This window comes from Fopius arisanus, unplaced genomic scaffold (assembly GCF_000806365.1).
Source record: "Fopius arisanus strain USDA-PBARC FA_bdor unplaced genomic scaffold, ASM80636v1 scaffold00045, whole genome shotgun sequence".
NCBI lineage: Eukaryota > Metazoa > Arthropoda > Insecta > Hymenoptera > Braconidae > Fopius > Fopius arisanus.
In genome coordinates, this window is record NW_011887784.1 from 840,801 (window position 1) to 858,049 (window position 17,249).

At 38.0% G+C, this 17,249-nt stretch overlaps 1 protein-coding gene across 1 annotated transcript in view; it reads left to right on the forward strand.

Annotated features, from left to right (window-relative positions):
- The first annotated feature begins 907 nt into the window (after positions 1 to 907).
- cpo (couch potato) overlaps positions 908 to 17,249 on the forward strand; it is a 44,007-nt gene continuing 27,665 nt past the window's right edge. Inside the window, exons 1-2 of the mRNA XM_011305993.1 lie at positions 908 to 2,071; positions 16,927 to 17,004. Of these exons, the coding sequence (XP_011304295.1) occupies positions 2,009 to 2,071; positions 16,927 to 17,004 (141 nt within the window). The 5' untranslated portion in view covers positions 908 to 2,008. The remainder of the gene's footprint in view (positions 2,072 to 16,926; positions 17,005 to 17,249) is intronic.

Consider the following 17,249-nt stretch of genomic DNA (forward strand, 5'->3'; position numbering starts at 1 on the left):
TTTTGTTGTTTGTTATTTTTTTTTAATTTGCGAGAAGCTTCTGTTGAGCTTTTTAGTGAATTCGGAGTCTTTGAGGATTTTTCAAAGGATTAGATTGAATCTTTTAATTGTTAATTAAACCTTCGGTTTAATAAACGCTTCGGTTCTCCCGCCAATTATTAATATTAACAGAATTGTTCGAATGGCTTTGAGGAATCATTGGATATGTCGATCCAAGGCCACACACAATCCCTTCATTCGCCAAAGGAACATGATTATTATAATTGAAACCTGATCAGGATCGTCTGGAGGTGACTCAGTGGTAGAATTTCCATTTTGAAAACAAACTCATTCAACTACTCAAATAATTCTCCAAACAATTTCAACCCACGTAAATCCCCCAACTATTCATAAACAATGATTAACTATCAATTATTTTCAATATACAAAAAAATATCTATAACCCCAACTAAATTCCTTCCCCAGAAAATCAACTACCCAAACAAAAATGTACTCGACAAAAATCCTGCTAAAAAAAAATTATTTCCCACGATTTTCCAGAAATTAAAAATTGAAAAAAAAATCTCGAAAATCGTCACTTTTCCGTATAATCGGGTAAAAGTAAATTTTTCATTGAAACTCAAACAAAACCTGAGACAGGGCAATCCATCGTTCCAGTGGGCGCTCCAGAGAGTTTCACCTGACCCCACCCAGCGGCCCTGTGTGCGTTATTCATGCACCTCTACACAGTGTTACCCACCCTTCCCTCTCCCTCTTGCCGCCCTTCCCGCAATTGGCCCACCGTGTAAGCAGCGCATACCCCACTCTCTCCCTCTCCACCGCCGCCCCCCCTCTCCCACCGGCGCAATTGCCGTAAGCGCAATTCTCCCCCATGCTCCAGCCGTCAGTATCCGTCAGTGCCCCGTCAGTCTATCGGCAACCTGCGTACCAGCCGTGTCGCAGTGCTTACGTAATAATTATTATTCCTTCAACCAGTGATCCGTTAATTTTCATTTTTTTTCAATTATTATTCCGTTAAAAGTCCCCCCTCCCCATCACCACAGCCACCAATCGTCCAACAAGATATTCAGATCAATAAAATAAAATTGAGGTGAAAATTGAAATATCGTGGAGACACGGGTGTTAAGGGTGCGATGATCGTGTGATACACCCCCCACCCCTAAATCAACGAATGGATCTCCTCGTGGCTGTGTCTATTGCCCGTGTAATCGTCAAATAATCGGGCATCGGGATTCAATCGAGCATCGGCTCATCCTCGACACCGTGGTACAGGAATCAGTGAAAACACCAAATGCATTGATTATCTGAGTGATAAACACCGTGATACTCCGTCCTCAAGCTCATCAACAACCCCTGATTCTCCAATATATTTTCATTTATTTATATTTTCATCATCTGTATACTGCACTAGTTATTGCCACGCGTTGCGGCACAATCGGCAGGTTAACCGCTCTCGTATGCCACGACACTCGTTATATCGATTGCTTTGAAAATAGAAGCGTGTGTGCAGGAGGAAAGAAGGAGAAAAAGAAAAAAAAAGGGAACACCTGCTCAACAGTACGGGTACAGTTTCTCGAATAGTGCGACAGGTGCAGCATTCAGGGAAATTGGGAATTGTGAGGATTGAAGGGGTACCCTGATCACAAGGGACTGACGATAAAGGGGGTTGACTAAAGTGTTGTGCAAAAGTGGTGAAACTGTGAAGAGTTTTTTTTTTTTAGTTTATTTATTTACACTCTGATTTGGATGGATTGAGGGAGTGCGACGAGGACGAGCCGTTTGGAATTACCGATTGTTGTGTGTGTGTTATTTATTTTTTTGAGGGGGGGGCTGAAGGTTATTTGACGGAATAGTCCTGGAGGCGCCTGTCGTCTTCGCCGGTACAACCATAACGCCGCCCGCCCTAAAACGCCCGAGACGGGAAACGGTGGACTCATCCCCGCCACCCGCTCGTATTGCATCAACAACCGGTAATCCCGGATCTTCAGCCGAAATTCAAGCGTGCATTATGGAGGCACCATTGTCACAGAGCATGGATTCGGTCAATACCGTTGCTAATGGAGAGGACGAGGTGAGTTGTTTTATTGCTGACAATTGACGCGGGCATTTTTTGGGTTTGAGGGTGGAAAATAATACTGTGCTGCCATCACTTGATCGCTACAGGGGTTTTTTTGCCGACTCCGCGGCGCCACTCGGTCTCGAGAACTCTAGAAAACTATGAGGAATTTCCCCATTTTCAGGCACCTAGACCTGAATTTCTTGCATCACGCAATTTTTTTTATATATTCAGCGGAAATTTTCAGTTCCCGGGATTTTATCAGGAAAATCGGTCAGCGAATTTTGTATAAATACAGCATACGATTTTTCCTACTACCGGAATGTTTATCTACTTTTGTTATTATTATTATTATTATTATTTTATTCAGAATCATTTTTGCATTCGCTGACAACAACGTGTTCTCACGCCTGCGCCCTGAGTTCTCGGAATGACGGGAGGGGGCGGAGAGGATCGGGGGAATTCCTTCTAGTTTTTCAAATTTATCAAACCCCCTGCGAATGAATGACGACATTTGTCAAGCCTTCTTGTTATTCGTTAAATCCTTTATTTTTATTCTGGCGTTCGATGACAACGTGTTATCACGCCTGCGCCCTGAATTCGGGAAATTGCGGTTGGGGGGGAAGAATGTGCGTGAATTCTTTCGTGTTTTCTGATTTCTAAAAAATTTACGAGATTGCAAAAAAAAGTAGGGATTCGCTGAGAGAGTCTTGATAATCTGAGACGACGTTAGAATTTTTTATTATTTCCTTTTCGTTTGTCAATGCACTTTACGATCCATATTTCCTGAGTTGCCTCATACCTACCCCCTGGAGGTCTCGATAGCGCATGCGCAACGTGTAGAGGCGTAAAGGCGCGGGAATTCGATCGGGCTACGACGACGGCGTGCAGGTGACGTTGACTGAGGGGCAAAGAGGGTAAAGAGGGCAAAGAGGGCGAAGAGGGACTCGACATGGATGAGGCCTGAAACAGGGATAACCATAGGGTCGGTGGATGGTCTTACACTGTGTCCTTTATTCTCACTATGGGGCTAGACTCCCAGGTGGGGAGCCTTATGGCTGGCTTCCTTCCGGTCTTTCTTTTTCCCCCATCGCTCTCTTTCTCGCTCTGAGTTTCCCCTTCCAATGGTGACTTCCACCTGAACGCTCAGAACGGCGCGCCACCAGTCTGCCATGCTTGTTATTGATTTTTCCACCGATGCCACGACGACGGTCAAAAGAGGGAGAACGAGAAAAAAAAAAAGTAATGACGATAGACTTGCCTTACACGGGCCTTTTAAATACAAAAGGGACGTGGGGATGTCCGCGAGTTCGGGGGAGGGTTATTAACTCGGGGATGACACTGAACTGACGGTCCGGGTCACAATGAAGGGGTTCATCGGGTTGTTTGTTGATCGTTTATTCAATTCTTCATTTCTCACTGGTGCAATAACTTGGAGATTTTTTGGGGAAACAGTCATTTGAATTCGCGTTATTCCAGAATTGCTCTCGGTGCTCTTATCTGGAGGTAATGTCATTTCAAACTCGAGACAATCAAGTTGAATGAATGTGTCTAGTGGACGTGATTGTTTCGTCAGGAATTCGTGATTTCTCTGAGAATTCATTTTTTGGTATCCATGTTTATCTTTGCCACGTGTTTTGAGGTATTGAAATGATAAAAAACTCTGAAACTCATCTTCATGATTTCTGTAGGGTTGAGGGGTGAAGGAGCTGATGTACTGGAGTTTTACTCGAGTCTTCAATGAATCAATATGAAACTTACGGGTTCTGTCGATTTTCTCTGGAGATTGTGAACTTATTTGTTCATTCTCAAGTTCGTATTTATTTTTTTTAATTTCGATTCATCGATTGATGTAGAGAATTGATGAGAGAACTCACACCAGGATATAACTAGCATGATTACCTGTTAGAGGAGTATAATTATCATAATTGAAACCCAATATTGGTTCTCTGGAAATGACTCGACGGGAGAAATTCTCTACTGAAAGACCAAATTTAATTAACGTCCCTCAAGCAGTTCACAACAACATATTTTTCCTCAATGCGTTATTAATTCTCCAGTAAATTCCCGTCAATCATCATCTCCAGGACGGGACTCCTGGAATATATAAAATTCATATTCATTCATTCGTAAAAGCCTGAATTTATTCCACTTGACGGGTACCAAATTCGCTTATCCTCGCAGGTATCATAAAATGTTGTACGACACGTAAAAGAAATTGTTATTGCGCTTACACCTGATACTATTTTCCTGCGTGCGAATGATCCCCCGACTGTTGAAATCGTTCAAGTTATTTCAGGTACAATACGTGACTGAATGCGTCCTGAAAGGGGTCTGAATTATTGAGAAAAAAAAAAGCGATACTCGAGCTAAAGTCACTGAAATATTATTATTCACCAGAGGCAAGAGCCCATTGTTTCCCCCCGGGTGGAAACTCGAGTATCACCAGAGGGTCCGCAGATGACCGCCATATGTCCAAGTGCTTTCAATTTTTTGGTTATTTCTCCGAGTCATTGATTACCTCGAGGGTTGAAAAATTCACAAACCGACGTATTTTGACGATGTTCTACATCCCCTCCACTAAAATTCCCCCTTTTTCATTTTTTATTTGCAAATTCACGGTGGGATTGCTGAAAAAAAATATCCTTTTTGCCTTTTGTTCCTATTTAATGAATCGTCCCAAGGCGATGGGAATATTGCCCTGCGTTCTTCAATAAAAGAAAAATAAATATTATACTAAGTTATTCCATTAATTTAATTGTTTACACTAGAAACAATTTCCATTACAAAATTGAAATAATTATTTTAGGGTGTCCATTTTTTGGGTGTCCATTTAACCCTAGGCTACCTCGTATTTGTTTATGTCAAAATCCCATCCATAATTATCAAAAAAAAAAAATGAAAAAACGTGAATTTTGGGTAGAAAAGGTGTCGAACATTCTTAATTCATCCGTGTCTTCCAACTTCCTCCATTTATTCCTCGGAGTACTTTTGTCATTCTTCTCATGCCTCTTCGCCTCGAGTAGTTACCGCTGCTCCTAGCTCCGGGTTGCTTGACACTATCCTTTTGTTTCTTTTCTATATATATTTTTTCTTTATCGCTGTCTCTCTCCGAGTGAGATATTTCTCTTGGTCTTGTTAGGCTACCGAGCTTGAGAAGTCACGGAGCCGAGGAATATTAACCCGAGTCGTTCCCTCCGCTTTTTTCTTCATTTCAATCTTGTATAGATATATTTTTCGTCTCGACCAACTACGTTGGCACGAGCCTCTCGGATCGATAGCTACACCACACACTCCAATGTCTTGTGTTTGGGGGTAAAAAAGGGTAGCCATATGTTTTGAAGGGGAGGAAACAGAACTTCTACACTTCTACACTATTTATTTAACCAGCTCTCTGGTTTCCCCAGAAGATCACTAGAAAATCCCTATAAAGATCATACTGACGTTTTTTTACTTGAATTTTTCCAATTGCTAATAAAACCAATATCTTTTTTTTGAATCACAGAATTTCTATCCAAAATGTAAATGTAAATAATTCACTTGATAAAAATCAATTTGTTATTATAAAATATAAAGTAATTGGTGGTTCCCAAAAATATCTTTCTTCAATGATGCAATAAATGTAGTATAAAAGTTCAGTTGATTATGTCCGTTATCATTAATAATTTTGCATTAAGCATTTTGGATAATTTACATTTGCGATCGATCAATATCGAATTGAATAGAACTGAGTAAAAATTAAATTTTATTATTGATTATTGATTTGCCTCGAGAACCATTGATTTAATGGGGAAACTGTGAAGGACTTTTTTGTCGCTGAAAGAATTCTCGAGAGGAAAGATCTCTTGATATTTTTCTTTAAAATCAATAGTTTTGGAGATGAAACGATTTTTGTGGAATTAAACAATTTAACTCGTCACATTATTACTTCCTTACGACACAATTCTCCTCATCCAATATTATTATTATGACAATATAACAAACTTCATTCTCCTCAACTTTGAAGTCTTCATAATAATGATGTACGGATGATAGCAATGAGGGAAATGATGAATTAATTACTTCATTAGAAGGAATGAATTAATGGTGTCGAGTTGCTGTTGAAAAGTCGATAACTCTTTATTTCACGATAAGTGAATGAGTAAAATTTAATAATAATATGTGATGTGGATGAATTAATTATTTTATGAGACTGATAATTAAGGGAGGGATTAATGAAGTCGGGGGGAATTGATGATCATCAATTGCGGAGACAAAGACAGTTCACACGTTGCGAAAATCATGTTTGGACAATGGTACATAGTCTTTTCAATCGTGAACATATTGTTATCACTTGGGCACCAGTAAAATGCGCATATTTCACGTACGTAGACATTTTATAATGCGGTACGTACTGCATTCCCTCCATGTGTATTCAACATTAAGGGGGTAATCTGATTATTCACCGAGCTCGGTATAATTATTCGAGGGAGATTATATGATGTTGCTCATGGTTATTTTCTCGAGTTTTTTCCGGAATTGAAAAATTTTCATTTTTGTTTGTCCATTGCAGCGCTAGTTACGCAAATACATTACATTGTTTCAACTCGGACAGTCAGACTGTTTTAATTGAAATTTTTTCCTCCATTATTCGCCAATCGTGCATTAACATTTAAAAATTAATTACTGGTTATATTTATTGATATTTCGCGGGATTTTATTTAATATTTTGAAAAAACAAGGGAAACTCGGCATTCCAGGTTTATTATTCATATCATTAGACTGCAGAATTATTTACTGAGCAGTTAATTCGATTTTTGAATATTCAGGTAAAAAATTTAAATGGAAATTGTTACTAAAATATCAACAGATTTTCACCGATATCTCGAGTCTCAAATATACGTAGAGAAATATTAAATAAAAAAAACATTTCCCGTAATTTCGAAGGGGAAGGTCAAGAAAAGTTGAGAGATGTTTTCGGAAATATTCCAGAATTTTTTCGAAGCGTTCCATAATCACTAGACGAACTCAAATTCCGTAATTTATTCAGTATATTTCTCCCAAGTGCTCGGTGTCACATTCTCCCGGTAATTTTTACCAAATTTTTCTCTCCGTGTGGCTGAGCGATAGTAAAGCTCCACATTTCACAAAATCGAGTTAAATTGCTGAGTATCGGGTATTGAATGCTCGTTGTTATAGTATAAAATGACCAAAAGTCTGTAAAACTATATATCACGAGGATTATCGATAGAAGTGGCTGTACTGCTCAGTAAATAATCCACTTTCCTTGGAATGCTCGTCTCCCTCGGAGTTTGTTATTGGATTTACCAACAGAGAAGGTAACCAGAATCGATTCGCGAATTGACTGAATTCTAGAGGTCCTAGGACCTAGAGATCACCGAGTCCCTCATAATTCTTTTTTTCTCCAGTCTTCCCGATCTCTGACTCCAAGAAAAAGACTGAATGACCCATGGGGGCATTCAGTGATTGAAATAGCCTGATTAGGATTTATTTTGCTGGCAGTTTTGCCTGATCCACTTGCTTGGGATTTTTCACATTTTTTTTTTCGCTGGGAACTCGCGTCTCGTTGGAAAATAATACGGATAGATGGAATTATATAATATCGGGCGGGGGAACAATGGGATAGAAAAACCGAGGTGGAGGTACATGACGGTACGAGGTATTATGGTTTGAGCGGATGTTGTATAACGGTTAGCCAGCCAAGAGGAACGACTGCGTGCGTCTATGTGACTGTTGAGAGACCACCGGGCCGTAAACGTGGTGTACAATAAAAAATTATTCATTCCTGATATACAATCCAAGAAAAATAAATTGCAGGAATTTTATTCCTGCGATGAGAAATTAGAACGTTAATATCTGCCTCGTGTCCAGAAATTCCTTTTCTGTTTCATTGCGCACAATGAAATAGCCAGGAATTTCAGGTATTTCAGTACTGAGCACAGGAATGAGATGTTGAAGTGTTTAGAATTCCTTGTAAAGTCGAGCAATGAACTTTCAATTTGAAATTCGTAAATTTTTGGAAATTTTGAATTTTTGAAATTTTCTTCTTACGCACAGGAATTTTATCCCCGTGCACAGGAATGGGAAATTCAAGTGTCTAGGATTCCTTGTAAAGTCGAGGAATGAATTTTCAATTTGAAATTCGTACATTTTCGAAAATCGTTAATTTCCGAGATTTTCTTCTTGCGCACAGGAATTTTATTCCCGTGCACAGGAATGACAAATTCAAGTGTTTAAAATGCCCCGCGACGTCGACCAATGAATGTTTTATAAAAAATTTCCGAATTCCATGAAACAATGAATTTCAAAAATGTTCTTCCCGTGCACAGGAATGTGACCGGTCGGACATGTTCCCCCGGTGTAGGAACAATTTGAAAAAGAAAAATGAAGGGTAAATACTAGGATTAAACCAACGGAATAACCTGAACAGCTGCGTATACATTTTTCTGGTGAGAGCACCGTGAAATCGTGGAGAGATAAAAATATTCAAAGAGAACGATTGTTAATTCAAAGTGTTACAGTTGATGATGGTGGATGTGTGTGTCTGTGTAGCATGGGAGCGCGACTTTTGCGGAGTGTTTCATGAATGGACCCCAGTCTCCACTGTCCCGACCTACCGCACATGATGCCATATAATACTCGACCCAACAGTGTCTTGACTCCCTCTTCCTCCTCTTCCTCCTCTTCCTCCTCCTCCTCCTCCTTCTCCTCCTCCACCTCCTCCTCCCCCTCCCCCTCCTCCTCCACAACCTCCACCTCCTCCTCCTCCACCTCCTCCACCTCCTCCACCTCCTCCACCTCCTTCGGCGGCCCAACTCCACCTTTTTCTACTTTGCATTTTCTTCGTCATTCCTCAGGCCCTGGACATTCTTCCTAGGGAATCCATATAAACGCATCCGGAGAAATCAATTGATCATCTCCGTTTCCTTTTAATTCTAAAAATTTTTCTCCAAAAAAATGACCCAAACTCAACGCGTCATTCGTTGACAAATATCATGACAAAATGATTGCTGATTTCACGTTTTTTGGAATAATTTTTTGAAACACCTGATTTTTTTGAATTCTCGACTTTAAATAACTTCAAATAATTTCAAAACATTTCGAATGTTAAATGGCTTCAAGTGATATCAAATGATTTCACATGATTTCAGGATTGATTTCGTGTATTTTCAGTTCAGAGTGACGGAATGATGTCACCAATGAATAGCCCCTCGTGCAAACTCCAACTTTCAAACTCTGAACTTAAACTCTAATTAGTCACCACATTATACCAAACATTTTTTTTTTAGACTTGTAGTCATTGATTCCAAAACTTCTTGTGAGTTCCTTAAATTCAACGCCCATTGCCACACAACATGTTTTACGAAAAAATTGCAATCGTCTCTTTTGTAATATTTTTAATTAATCTCGACTTTTCTAGTGTCGTTCATGAATTCCACTGATGGAATTTAAGTCCTTTAAGTTTGAAATGTCAAAATGAGGTATTTTTGTGAGCAAGTGGGTGCGCAGAAGCCTGATTAAATATCGATACCCGATTTCATTTGGACCAAGTCAACGACAATTATAGATTTTAATTTATTCGAGTGGACTGACCCGCCCCAATTACCCCGTGATATTTCTATCCCTGTGCAGCGTCATTCGATTTTGTCTTTTGTACGGAATTGGCGGACAAATATTGACCGTGGTATCACGTACAAGCACCCGCGGAATTCTCAACAACACCCCGTACATTTCTCTGTGAAATTGCCCGATGTACTAAAATCGGCAGCTGGTGCAGAATTATTACTGCGGTCTGCTAATTTTCTTATCTAAGATATCACTAATAATTCGGGCGGGGTCGTCACGCCATTTCGCATTTCTACTACTGACGAATAAAACCCCCAACTCATAAGATTAAAATCAACATTTGTCCCCCAAATTTAAATTTAAGTTAATTAAATAATTCGTTCATTCACTGATCTCTAAATTCTATTTATTTATTTCGCGAAGAAAATTCGCAATAAATAATTATCTGAAATACATTTTAAAAAATTCCAAAATGTCACGGTCGCGCAATAATTCTTCGCTTTTCCTAGAATTATCAAAAATTCTTAAAACTTTGAAAAAAAAAAACACCAGGAAATTATGGCGTGGTAATAAGTTCCAGTTCCGCGAGCCATGAAATACCAACAAAATATAAAAACGGTATATTTTTCGTTTGAATCCGTTTACGAAATTATCATAAACTCAAAAAACCTGTAATTTCGTCTAAAAGATGTGGAAACATCCCCAAAAGAACGATTTAATCCCAACTCCGCAGAAAGAGCGCAATTCGCGAAGAATTGTCATTGCGTACTCGTCACATAAAAACATTCGCACGATAATAAAAACGAGAACTCCCACGCGAATAACACCGAAAAGGCTGTGATGTGGGTAAAAACAATATTTCACAGGCCTCAAAAAAAATGTTCACCAACCCGACGAATGGTGTAATCTCTCGCAACGAAAACAATACCGTTGACGTCGAGAACCGCGAGATGAGGAAAACCTAAAGAACTGGACAAAAAGAAAAAAAAATTCGGAGAGTGAAGAAAAAGTGATGAAAATCCCTGGCGAGGTGAAGTGGTTTTATTGCAGGCCATGGTGTACCCCTGGAATCATTTCTCCTCGGTATGAATAAGTGATGGCGTACGTACCGCACACTATAGCCATCGGATGAGTCGTTCCACTCGTTTCAGACTTGCTGTCGCCGTTAGGTAAAACGTGAACTAAAACATGGACATAAACTACTACTACCTCTGGAAAAAACTACGTGCATGTGTCCTCGGGGCTATTTCACTGAAAGAAGGGGCGACGCCGATAGGAGCTGTCGGTTCTCATATTCATAGTCGGCAAAAATGCAAAAAATTTTATATCGATACCATTCTAAAGAGGAAATTCATTAATTCAAGGAGATGCTGGAAAAAATTGAAAATTGTTTTGCTTTCTTCGCTTTTTTCTTGACGACAAGGAATTATTCAATTTTAATTTATTTGTTTAGGGTTTATGCTTCCGGAAAATAGGGGAAATTTTACATCGATGCCATTGGAAATATCCAAAAATTTTATGATAATCAAATTTAAAAATCATCTGCTTGGGTTCAGTGGTTTTTAAAGAGTCGAAAGATTAAAGTTGAGGACTAGAACATTTTTGGTACTTATTCTAAATAGAACTAGCACTGACTAGTTGAGAATAATTGAAAAAATTATGTAATTTGGATGAGTCATTGGTTCACTCTAAGATCTGAAATAAAATACCTAGACAATAAATAATAATATCGATTTCAATCGCGATGACGTAAAGAGTAATGCGTCAATTTGGCTAATAGTTTTCAAAGAATATTTTTGAATTGAAGAAAAAAATTAGTTAATTAATCAATTCTAATTTTAATTTAAAATGTCTAAAAAAAATGGGGAAACAATTGAATTATTTCCGGTAAAAAAATGTAAAATTACCTGACCTTTCCTAAATGAGTTGAAATGCACTTCACAAATCGTTATTCCAATAAAAAATTCCACTTAAAAATTAATGTGATGAAGTAGAAGATAGATTTTAGAAAGGAAGCGATGATATTTGATTGAATCATACGACATCCGCAAATCTGGATAATTATTTTCGAGTCGAAACCGAAATAGTCTGATTATACATTCCAAGTACTGAATTATTACCGATTAAATTCATTCTCTCCATTTTCATTTGTCGTTTTCCCCTGAATCTTGATGCATTATTAATAAAAAAGTAAAAGAGGAGGGCGACGTTGAGTCGCACTCCGGCAGCATTACAGAAAAAAAATGAAGAAAAGTTATTGCACAGGTTTATGATGTACGGCGTCAAGCGGTAACAGTTTGACGACTATAATGTTTTAAATAATAAAAAAGAAAAAGCGAGGTCAAAGCAATTTTAATGTACGTCGCGATTGTAGAGACCCATGTGCCACGGTCCTCACATACATTTGCAATCACAATGGTTTACCGGTTTCACGAGACTGAATTGCAATTGTTTTTTCCTCTATAGATCCATTGGGTTTCAGGTGTTACCTGTACCTGGGGTGAAGATACAGGAGTTAGTTGAATAATAACTGGAAATTTTCTGGGATCTCTCGGTGTACGTTCCCTGTCGCGATAAACTTTTCTATTGAAAATACATGACTCTCACAGCGAATTCAGTACTCCGGGAAATTCGTGGAAAGTTGCGAGGTGAATGGTGAAGAGGATGAATGGAAAATTGAGTTCTGTTGGGAATTTGTTATTTATTTTTTAATTGTTACGGGAGCATTCAATATTTTTGGCGCACTTCTTGTGAATTAATCGTTCACTGGGGCATGCATTTTCGGTCAAGTATTTCATGGAAATTCGAACGAAATCCAAGTATTCTTCTTTTTTACCGAATAACTATTGGTAGTTGTGAATTGATTTCACTGGTTTGATGTGAATATTGCTCGATAAATGCAGCTCACCTACCTGCACGCACGCGAAACCCTGAAACTCTCTCAAACTCTATAATAAAGGAAAAAACACGCGAAGAACATTTTCTCGACGGACTATTATCACCAGTGACACGCGACATCGCCGTGGAAAAAAACAGTGAAATAAAGAACCGAGATGGGGGAATTATCCACACGGAGAAAAAAAATTCGATACAAATTACCAGAAAAAAAAATGTGAAAATGGAGTTTTGGAAAGCAATTCAGGTGCGAAGCGAAGTTCAGTGAAAAACGAGGGGCAACTGTAATTGCAGCAGTTGCTACGGAAATTCTGCCATTTGTGCAAGATCGATTATTTAAATAATTAACCAACCTGTGCTGGACATTTACCGAAATAATTACCCTGAGAAAAAAGTCCATTTTTACTGAATATTGATTTACTCGGTTTGGAGTGATCGATCGTTTTAGAATCGATACTCGATTTTAAAAATCATTTTCGCGGGTCGAGCAATCGGTAGGACGGATTTTTTTTCCGAAATCGGTATTCTCTGCGAATTTTCTAAATTTTTACTTTTAAAAATTTTCACTCTCATTCACAGATATTATTTAAATTTGAATTTCTAAATTATGGAACGATGTGTCGTTTATAAAAATTATAATATTAAATATTTGATAGGTTTTTATTATCAGTTATTAATTTTTTTCAATTCAAGTTTAAATTTGAGTTTGTAATTTTTCGGAAAAATCGAAAATGAAAATTCAAACGGTGGATTTTCATAAAATCGAATTCGATTGCAGTCGATCCATCCATCCTTAATATATATATATATAAATATATATATATTAAGGCCCAAATATAAATATATCTTTTAATACATACACTGACCATGCAAGACACTTGCATTAATTCGTGATTATTGAATGAAATAAAAATTATCATTTATTCATTCATTTATTCATTTAATTATTGTTCGGCGGACGAAAAAAAAATGAGAATGGACGCGTCGACTATTGGCAAGAGGGGGAGGATGTATAAAAATTCAAGAAGCGTAATTCCGGGTTGCATATGTGTGGTAGATACAACATAAACAACCGGAGCTTGGGCTCGATGAACACGAGACGATGGCATTAATGCTATGTTGTTCATATCAAGAGAAAACAGAAGGAAACCGTTCGACATTGACATTCTACATGCACACAAATTACCCACTTCTCTCCTCTTCATAATTCTCTTTTTTCGGCTCTCTTTATCGCGACTGAAAACACGCGCGTGATTATAACCCGTGTCTAATTGAAACTTCAGCACGAGAGAATAACCGTTGCATCACGAGTTGTCACGCTGTCTAATCACTAGCAAGTTGTTGTTGCTCATTGCCATGAACAATTCCAAATATCTGGATAACTTGTTGCTATTGGGGATGGAGTTGGGATAATCGATATGCCTTCGGGCTTTTGCTCAGGTATTCTCCATGTTGGGATGGAGAAGAACATGACCGCGGGAATTTACTCTTGTATAGTTGACGAATTGTTTACGATTTTATAGTAGACAGGATTTTTTTTTATAAAAAATTACGTGACTTTCGTTCACTTATCGATTACTTATTATGGAAAATTTACTGCGGTGTTATTTTGCATTTTTATAAAGTTGCGAACAAATGCTTCTTGGGGATTCACGGAATTTTTCTGGTTTGGGATTTTAACTCGTTTTGTTATGGATTGATGCACGGAGAGAGATATTTTTATTGAAAATTACGGAACTTAAGTTCATTCATCGATTACGGAAGTAAACAAGAGCATTTATTCGACACCGTAATTTTCCATACAAATCCGGAAATCCATACAAAAATTACGGAACACTCCTAAAAAATTCCGCAATAGTTCCGTCCAATTTTCCTACGTTATTTATTTATTATTTAAATACGTTATTTATTTAAATAAATTTCGCTCCGGAAATACCGAAAAGCTTTACGATACATCTCAAATATCATACTGGAAAATCGGAATAATTTTGGGAACTCTTCTCGAGACCAGAATATAATAAAAAATAAATATTCCACCTAAAAATTTTTTCATAAAAAACTGATCGTTGGAATTTTCATTCATTTTCAAATCTCATCATTGCTTCGTGCTATCTTAACTCCTAAATTTTTCTTGAATTCCCGTAAAAATGATGAAAACACTAATTTCAACTTCGCATTACGTGAGTTGTTACGTAATTTTACCGGAAGTTTTAGTTTTCGTGTTTCGTCGAGTAAACCTCGATTTGAGATTAATTTGATACTGAAGAGTCGGGGAATGGCTGTTGGGTGGATGGTGGGGTTTAAGTAGGGGATTTAACAGGCTCGATATTGGTAATGTTGGTGATGTTGGTGATGGTGGTGGTACCTCTTCCTCTGTAATTCCGGAGTCGTAAATGCAGGCGTGTTACGACCGTTCAGGAATCGTGAAAATCCACCACCAGCCAATTCTCCTCCCATTCCAGGCTTCATTTGGCCTGGACCGCTTTTCCAGTAGTCCGATTAGGAATTTATGTCTTTCCGGCCTCATCAAAGTTTTTGGATCAGCTTTTGGAGGGAAACCCATCGAGCAAACCACTCAAAGAAAAAAAAAAACCCGGAAAATTACGTAACAATGGCGTACACCTGCGCTCTTTGAAAATTTAAGTTTTGAGTTTAAAAAAAACGAAATTTCCAACAGCCATTAGGTGACATGAAATTTCGATAAAATAATCAGTTATAATTTAACTTGGAAAAACAATTTTTTTAATTTTTAAGATAAATCAGAAACTTGATAATCCTTTTTAATAAATTGAATTCAAACTCATATAATTGAAAATTTCCATGCTGACATGGCTTCTTGACTAAAAATGCAAGGAACTTTCAATAAAAATTGAAGCCTGAACTCAAAAAATAACGGAATAAACCTGAATTTCTTCGAAACCATCAAATAACTTCTTTGCGACGTGAACTAAAAATCACGTCGAAGTAAACTAAAAATTCCCGTTAATTCCCTAATTATCTTAAAAAAAAAAAAAGAAAAACTCGTCACCCACATTGACACGTAATTCTCCCGCAATTCGTGAATATTCCCCGGCGCAGAGAAATGATAGATGTTGTCATCTGGTGATATTCTGACGTTCTCTTGAGGAGATAATTAGGGTCTTTGACAGTCGCCCTTGGCAAAACGACAAAATGACAGGGATGGGGCGACGAGGGGGTGTTTTAGGGTGGCCAGGGGGTGGGTGAAAGGGGGACATATATTGCGGTGCATAACGATTGTCTCGTGGTTGTCGTATAACTGACAAACAGACAGGAACATCGCAGACGTAATGCTCGCCAAGTAGCTTGCCAGTGTATTATATCGGAGAGAAACAGGTTGTGAACCTGGGGATAGAGTATCGGTATCGATCGAACGATGAACAATGGCAATTCAACGGTACGGTCAATTGCACACGCATTTGGGAGCGGATCCTATCATCCGTGGATCCATTGTCCTTCCTAGCTCTGCTCTGATGCAATTTATCGTTGGGACTGCGCCCTTGTCAATTACCCAGCTATTCTTCAAACTAACTTAATCAATATATTGCCAAAGAGTCTTCCCAGCATTTTTCATTGTATTCATCGGAAAATCTAGGAGAATCAACAGGACATACCGACATTTACCCCGCCATTCACTCAGAACACATCGAAACGATTTTTTTTTTTCGTTTTTCATTTTTTTTTTTTTTGCATTGGGTTTAACAGCGGAAATTATGGTAATTGGAAATTATGGAAAATCATTTCGTTTCTTTTTTCAACATTCTTTAGGCGCATTTTGTAATTTAATCGTCATTTTTCATGGAAAATGGGCGATTTATTTTTTAATTGGAACCGCCGATTTGATACACCGGGTTTACGATTCAGACAAAAACTTTTATTGAAATTTCAGGTTCAATAGGTTCAATAGATTCAATAGATTTATTGGAGTTTGAATAAATTTTGCTATTGGAAATTCGAAATTTTATATAAAGATAAATGAAAAATATAAATTTCAGTTGAATCATTCCATAAAAATAAATAAAAATCCGAGTTCATAAGAGAATTCTCCTCGTATCGGCTAATTCCAAAATAAAATATTCAATTTCTGATCTGTGAAAATAAATTTGTGAAATAGTTAAGAAGCTTCTCGGCCAAATCAGTTAATCCAAGTGGTATTAATTGGAATTAATTGGTATCTCATGCCTAATAAAGCTGAGACAATGGCGAGGTACGGCCATCTCAATTTTCCGAATAATTATTGTCCGATTTACCCGGTTGAAGGAGAGTCTGCCTTACACAAACTCTTTATTCAGCCTTTTACCCGGCTTATCTGCCGTCTATCCTCAGTTATCCGACCAGGCCAATTATCTTAATTAACTCAATTATCGTTCTATCCGTCCTTCTTGTTTCAGGTACGCACCTTGTTCGTGAGTGGCTTGCCGATGGACGCCAAACCGAGGGAACTCTATCTACTTTTCAGAGCGTACGAGGTGAGTTCATCTTCTCTTTTACTCTATATTTTAATCTCTCTCACTCGTCTCGAATCTTTCCGAAATCTTTACTCCCCAATTACGCCCCTCCCCCCCTCTTTGTCCTATTCACCGGACCTGATAATTGTAATCCTAATTACAATTTTCATCTTCTCGTTTTATTCTGCATTTTAATTTTTTTCACTCGATCCGAATGTTTCGATTATCTCCACACCTCGAATATCTCTCCCCAGTCCCCCAGCCCC